Source organism: Myxocyprinus asiaticus, chromosome 3 (genome assembly GCF_019703515.2).
Source record: "Myxocyprinus asiaticus isolate MX2 ecotype Aquarium Trade chromosome 3, UBuf_Myxa_2, whole genome shotgun sequence".
Classification (NCBI taxonomy): Eukaryota; Metazoa; Chordata; class Actinopteri; order Cypriniformes; family Catostomidae; genus Myxocyprinus; species Myxocyprinus asiaticus.
Genome location: NC_059346.1, coordinates 36371992 through 36378437, shown reverse-complemented (window position 1 = coordinate 36378437; position 6446 = coordinate 36371992). Strand labels below are relative to the sequence as shown.

Sequence of the window (6446 nt, the reverse complement as noted above, 5' to 3'; positions counted from 1 at the left end):
AGTCTAAAGAACGTATATATTTCCAAAATGTGACATCTTTAAAGTACTATTTAATTAGGACCACTTAAATGTTTTTATTAATGATTTAGAGAGTAACTGTAACTTAATTAAAACTAGTAAGAATAGTAAAAATATAGCTTAAGTTGAGTCAACTATATTTTTTATTTGAGAAAACTATTAGTATTTACAGTAAGTCCTACTACTAATTCCATCATCAGCCAGTGTTACCATGTTCAGCCTTTTCTCTCCAATAAAAGTTAAACTTTTATGTATTACAGCAGAGTTATGAAAACCAAAATAAAAACTCAACTGGTCATTAAAGTGGAAAGAAGTACTTTATTACTAATTATGCTACAAGTCAATGGCAAAACAAAGAAACAAAACAAAAAAAACTTTCACCTGTTTTTTTTTTCCTATTTATTTTTTTTTTAACCCCTGAGCACCACAATCCAGCTTTCCCATAATGCACTGGATTTATCCAAATTGAATTAAATGAAAAGAAGCATCACACACAGTGAATAATAGGACCTAAAATCTACCAGGTTAGCATTGTTGACATAGCTAAACAAAGTAAACAACATGTTATTTTTTTAAGCACATGAGTGAATTATCTTTTTTTTTCTAAACATTTATCAAAATGATAGTCTTATATGAACAAATTCTCAAAACATTGTCATCTACAGTAAGCCTGTGAGCATGGTCTTGTAAAAGCTTTGGTTATGGAATCACTCTGATTCCTGTTTTTATTTCACAGTCAACAAGCTCTTCAGAGTTTTTCCAGAAATCTCTGCAGTCTAGTGACATGAGCCAAAGAGAGAACAGACAGTAATGTGAAGGAATAGACTGTGCAATTGCTGTGAAAAAATAAGAGCAAAGTCTCTTCATATGCTGATCAAGAGGTAAATGACATTGAACAACAGGAATCAGACAATTGTGCATTGATTGTGCCCTCTGGAATTCCACATAAATATACACTATATATTTCCATTACAACAACAAAATGATGCTCAGGTTTACTTGTTTAATTAATTCTTAAATTGTGCGAAAAGTCTGGAAAATGGTATTACATTCTTAGATTTCCTTTCGTGGACTGTGACAAATTGAATATACAACTTGGCCTTGCCTTTGAAAACATTTTGATCCAAGTGCTTAATATCAAGTTTTGCTACAGCAGAGACCAACTGAAAACTTTCCTCTGTTGCTTGTGATTAAAAGTTAAAGGTTAAAAGATGCAACTGTCAACCCTACAACATTGTCAAATCCAGATCTTTGGTATTTTTTTTTTTTTTTTTTTAAACAAATGTCCTGTTCTATCACAAGAGCATGTTTCTACATTCCAATCCCATTTAAGAGAGTGTATATAAAAAGATAATTACACTTTTTGTTAGTTTTGGTTTAGGTTATATATCTTCTGAAAGCCACATTAGGTATGTGATGTAAGCTACAACACTTCATTAAAAATGTTAAAAGATGCAGCTAAACTTAGTTTATATGATATATTAAGATGTTTTTCAGATAGATATTGTAAAGATCTCATTTACGAAACCTCTATAACATCAACATTGAATCAATTTGAGCAGTTGTACACATAAAATAGATCCTTCTGGTATTTTATTTCCCCAGTGCATAAAAAAATGCCACTGACAAAAATGAACAAGCAATGCAAATCACACTGTGTCAAGCCCTGTGTGGTCCAACCTCTGGTTTTGCAGAACAAGTCACGCAAACAAAAACGAATTTGGACCAGAAAGGCTACGATTAAAAACTGGCTGCTGTGATCATGTAGTTGGCACAGTCTATAACAAATGAGGTAGATGTGTGTTCATTATATAGTCCCTTCTTTGGTAAAACAACATAGAAAAAAATCCAGTGATCTATTGAAAAAAACAACAACAAAAAAAAAAACATCATTTTCAAGTGGCTTCACAATAAAAAAAAAAAATAGAAAAAAAAAAAAAAATGAGGTATATCTTTTTATCCATTTACAGGTTTACAGGATTTGTGAGGTACTGGGCTATAAAATTACTATTGTTTTTTTTTTTTTTTTTTCATAAAAGTGGTGTCACTAAAAGCATTGAAACAGCCCAAGATTCAACATGATAGGATGCTGAGAATAAAATAATAAATACAACCTGAAATTGTCTACAGAACAAATAAAAAAAATAAAAAAAAAAATAAAAAAAGACACAATAATATAATCCCATTTTCCTTACCAACAGAACAGAGAAGAAAAAGAAATAAACAACAAGAGCGCAAGCAAAAAAAAGAAGAAAAAAAAGAAGAATGGAATAAAGAATGAGAGATGAACTCTCACATGCAAGTGCATTGTTTAGAACTCGATGAAAATTGGATTCTATTCACAACAGAGATAACACCTCATGAGCTGTTGGTTAACCCATTTACGGCACATGTAATCTTCTCAAGAGCCTTTTTTTTCTGGTTGAAGTGCTGAACCATTTTTTTCATGATCAAATTTCAGCTCAGAGCCCGCACTTCCATGCCACAATATTATTTAACCTCCCCTGACTTCCTAAAACCTGTATTAACCAGCTTGACCCGTTTGTCCATCTACTAAACCATTTAATGAACACTCTTTGCAATTAAACAATAGCTGAGGTGGTGGAAAATCATGAAACAGTGTCGACAAGTGTTCCCCAAATAAGTAATCAGTAATCAATGGAATAAATTTTGCCATGGCCATGTCTTGAGCGTGTAGGAGACATAATTGCATTTTGTTCTCCCTGCTTTCTTCAGTACTAAGCTGAAAATGGCAGATCTTGCATTTCTGCCTCACTTTTTTTTTTTTTTTTTATAGATTCTGTACATGATGCCATCACAGCAGATAAATATACCTTCCACATTTGTCTTTACGTTGAACAGAAATTCAAGCAGTGATACAGTAAATAAGTTGTTCTCCCTGACCATTTGATGCCCCAAGTAAAATGGCATGTGCTTTGCTTAAAATCAAAATATTAAAATCAGAGTTTTAGCATGATACTTCATTATGATGACTCTCCATTGCATATTTCTGATATTTTGCAATGGCATCAGATATGTGTGATGTTGCTGGAAAACTGTGCATTGTAATCATTATACGTTATCAAATAAAGTCATAAACCACTAATATGTTGCTCGTATTCTCTTTGGTAATAGCTGACAGTAGCTCTTGCTGTTTGATTCAAGAATGCATCAGGTGAAGATACAGGAAAAGATGAACAAGATCTGTGCCTGAAAGTAAAAAAAGCCTGCTTTCAAGAAAATCAGCACTCTGTTTGAGGAACATCCTGTCCTCTTAGGTTCCTCACACTGTTCCTTGTGTTCGTGGCATTGCCACACAGTATGTTTCAGTCGCTCCTCACTGAATAACAAGCTGCAAATTGCTGCATATGTAAATGTAACACACTTCAAATGTGCGGCTATGAGCTGTTGGTGCTTAGCTTACACATTTTGTCTTTGCCTTTTTTTAAGTAATAGACTCTCCTGTCCTGATTGCAGGGGGATGGTTATAAAAACAGTAAAAGTGTACACTGAAGGAGACAGAAAGAAAACTGGTCCAACAGGATGACCTAAAGACCCTGCCTTATCTGACAATTGGGGAGAGTCGAGTGAGGTGCTATGGGCTCAAGGGGAGGTGGCTGGTCCGTGTGAGGAGGCGGTTGAAGAGGAGGAGGATGGGGGCATGTGGATGCTGAGCCCTGGGCTGCTGCTCTTTCCCTGAGAGCTGTGTTGGTGATGGACTCGCTGGCTGCCTGGCATGAAACCAATGGCTGGCTTACGGGCAAACAAGACCCCTGGAGTTAGCATAAAAATATTTAAGTTAATTTTAAAGTTAGATTTATGGCATATAATCAGCTTGACAAACTCAATTGTTTGACGTTTTAATGCAATAGTAATATCTATGTATGTTGTTATACATATGGTGGTGAAATGATCCTAACAAAAATATATGACAACACCCCCTTGCCAAAGAAATTGCTCCATTATGGTGGCAATTTCTCAACTGCATAATGTAGGAGACATTAAAGCAGTACTTGAAGCCTACATATTGATTATGTAAGTACATTTTCTGTTTAAGATTCATGAGAAAAATAACAGATGCTAACTAGACAAAAAACTAAGTAGGTGCTAACTAAAAGCAGTGACACTACTAACTTCAGTAGTGCAACTAACTTAACTAACAGAAGCTTGACAATAATTCAGCTGTTTTCAAAATAGTGTAGCTTTTCCAGTAAGAAGCTACTCGCACCAACAAATTGTGGGGTAGTGCGACAAAACCCTACATTGATATTTTGTTTCTTTTTTATTATATAGCTATAGAATAGTTGCTATAGCATTTATATTATAAATGCTGCTGTTCATCTCCATGTTTTCTAGTTATTTAAATTGTCCTATTCAAGTTTTATTGGTGTAAACTGATCTGTTCTTACGCTGTTTAAAGGGATAGTTCACCCAAACATTCTCTCATCATTTACTCACGTGTATTACTTTCTTTCTTCAGCTGAACACAAACAAAGATTTTTAGAAGACCATACAATGCTAGTGAATGGTGGCCAGAACTTTCAAGGTCCAAAAAGCACATAAAGGCAGCATAAAAGTAATCCATACTCCAGAGGTTAAATCCATGTCTTCAGAAGCGATATGATAGGTATGGGTGAGAAACAGAACAATACTTAAATCCTTTTTTACTATAAATCTCCACTTTCACTTTGACATTTTTCTTCTTTTGTTTTTGGCGATTCACATACTTTGTGCATATTGCCACCTACAGGGCAGAGAGCAGAATTTATAGTAAAAAAGGACTTAAATATTTATATGTTTCTTACCCACACCTATCATTGCTGCTGAAGACATATATTTAAACACTGGAGTCATGTGGATTACTTTTATGCTGCCTTTATGTGCTTTTTGAACCTGCAGAGATCTGGTCACCATTCACTTGCATTGTATGGACCTACAGAGCTGAGATATTCTTCTAAAAATCTTTGTTTGTGTTCTGCAGAAGAAAGATAGTCATATACATCTGGGATGGCATGAGGCTGAGTAAATGATGAGAGAATTTTCATTTTTGGGTCAACTATCCCTTTAATGCTAGTTGAGATCCTCACTGTTTTTATTTCAGATAAATACTGCTCTGTTCGCAAAATTATAAAAGGATATGCTTTCTCCAAATAGCTTCAATGTAGTTAGCTATTTTTTATTAGTAGCTTAACTGTTGAGTAGCTTCTAAAGTAGCTTAAGAAGCTGAAGTTTCAAAGAAGCTTCCCCAACAGTGAAATTAACATACTGAAAAAACAAACAAAAAAAAAACTCTGTTCTGGAGCTATACATCTTTACTGGAAGCAATCCTTCAGTGAAAAATGGATGCCACTTCAACTTGATCTCCTCCATTGAAACATTCTCAGCAAGCTTATGAGCCATCTTCTAGTAATTACTGTCTCCCGCACATCAAGCACAAGCACTGTATCTAGCTAAGGCGCAGGGCCTTTCTCTCGGGCACAACAGCCAATAAGCTCCATCGACCTCCCAGCACCCAGGTCCAATTTTAAGATATTTAACTTTTTTAACTCTATTGGACTTGCCACTTCATTACGATGGATTTTATAGCAAAGACATCAAATTGTGTGGAGGACTAAGCGAGGGGATGCTGCTATAACTTATTGAATTTCCTGCCTGCAATTACATCAGCAAACGGCGCTCTATTTACCTGTGTAGACAACCCCATTTATTTCTATTGACATGTTGATGCTGCTAATGCCGTTGGTAGACAGGTTCAATGCAGTCTCTTGTCTATCATCTGTCAAGAGAGGAGCCAGAGAGCGAGAGAGAGAAAAACTCAATATGAGCATTTATAAAAGGAACACACGAAGCAAGAGAAGTGTGCCACCAACTATCGGTGATAACTCATGAGTGACAGGATAAGGAGGGGTTTATTAAAATAGTACATTTCTTTGAACATTTCTTATAATAAGCACATTGAAACTTAATATTACACACAGAGTATTAAACAGAAATACACTAAGGTGATTAGAGTCATTTTAGATGTACATTTCCAAGAAGTCAGCTACTGGTATTTTTCAGTGGATATTGGTGTGCATTTTATCAAGTTACAGAATATAAAATTAAATTTAATATTTAAACTGCAGAGTGTTTTTCTGTATTATAATATATAGTCCTGACCAGCATTATAGAATTGTGCTACATTGTCCAATCATCTCTAAAGAGCAACACCTGTTAAATGAGTGGCGTAAGAATAACAATCGTGCAGAAGACAACAAGCACATTACTCATGACTAGCCTGCAATCACAGCACACACTCTGCCATTAAATTATGAAGGTAAACTGCAACTGTTACCATTAGAAAATTAGCTTAAAAGGAATCATAAACTTTCACAACATATTTACACCTAATTAAGCAGATATGCTTATTTTTTATGAAAATGTCATTA

At 34.8% G+C, this 6446-nt stretch overlaps 1 protein-coding gene across 2 annotated transcripts in view; it reads right to left on the bottom strand.

Moving 5' to 3' along the window:
• Window positions 1-2028: 2028 nt before the first annotated feature.
• Window positions 2029-6446, bottom strand: part of LOC127429514 (AT-rich interactive domain-containing protein 3A) — a 103728-nt gene continuing 99310 nt past the window's right edge. For both annotated transcript variants that reach the window (XM_051678564.1, XM_051678574.1), the window contains 2 exons: window positions 5705-5794; window positions 2029-3791 (listed from right to left, as the gene is read on the bottom strand). In XM_051678564.1, coding sequence (XP_051534524.1) covers window positions 3622-3791; window positions 5705-5794 — 260 coding nt within the window. In that variant the 3' untranslated portion in view covers window positions 2029-3621. The remainder of the gene's footprint in view (window positions 3792-5704; window positions 5795-6446) is intronic.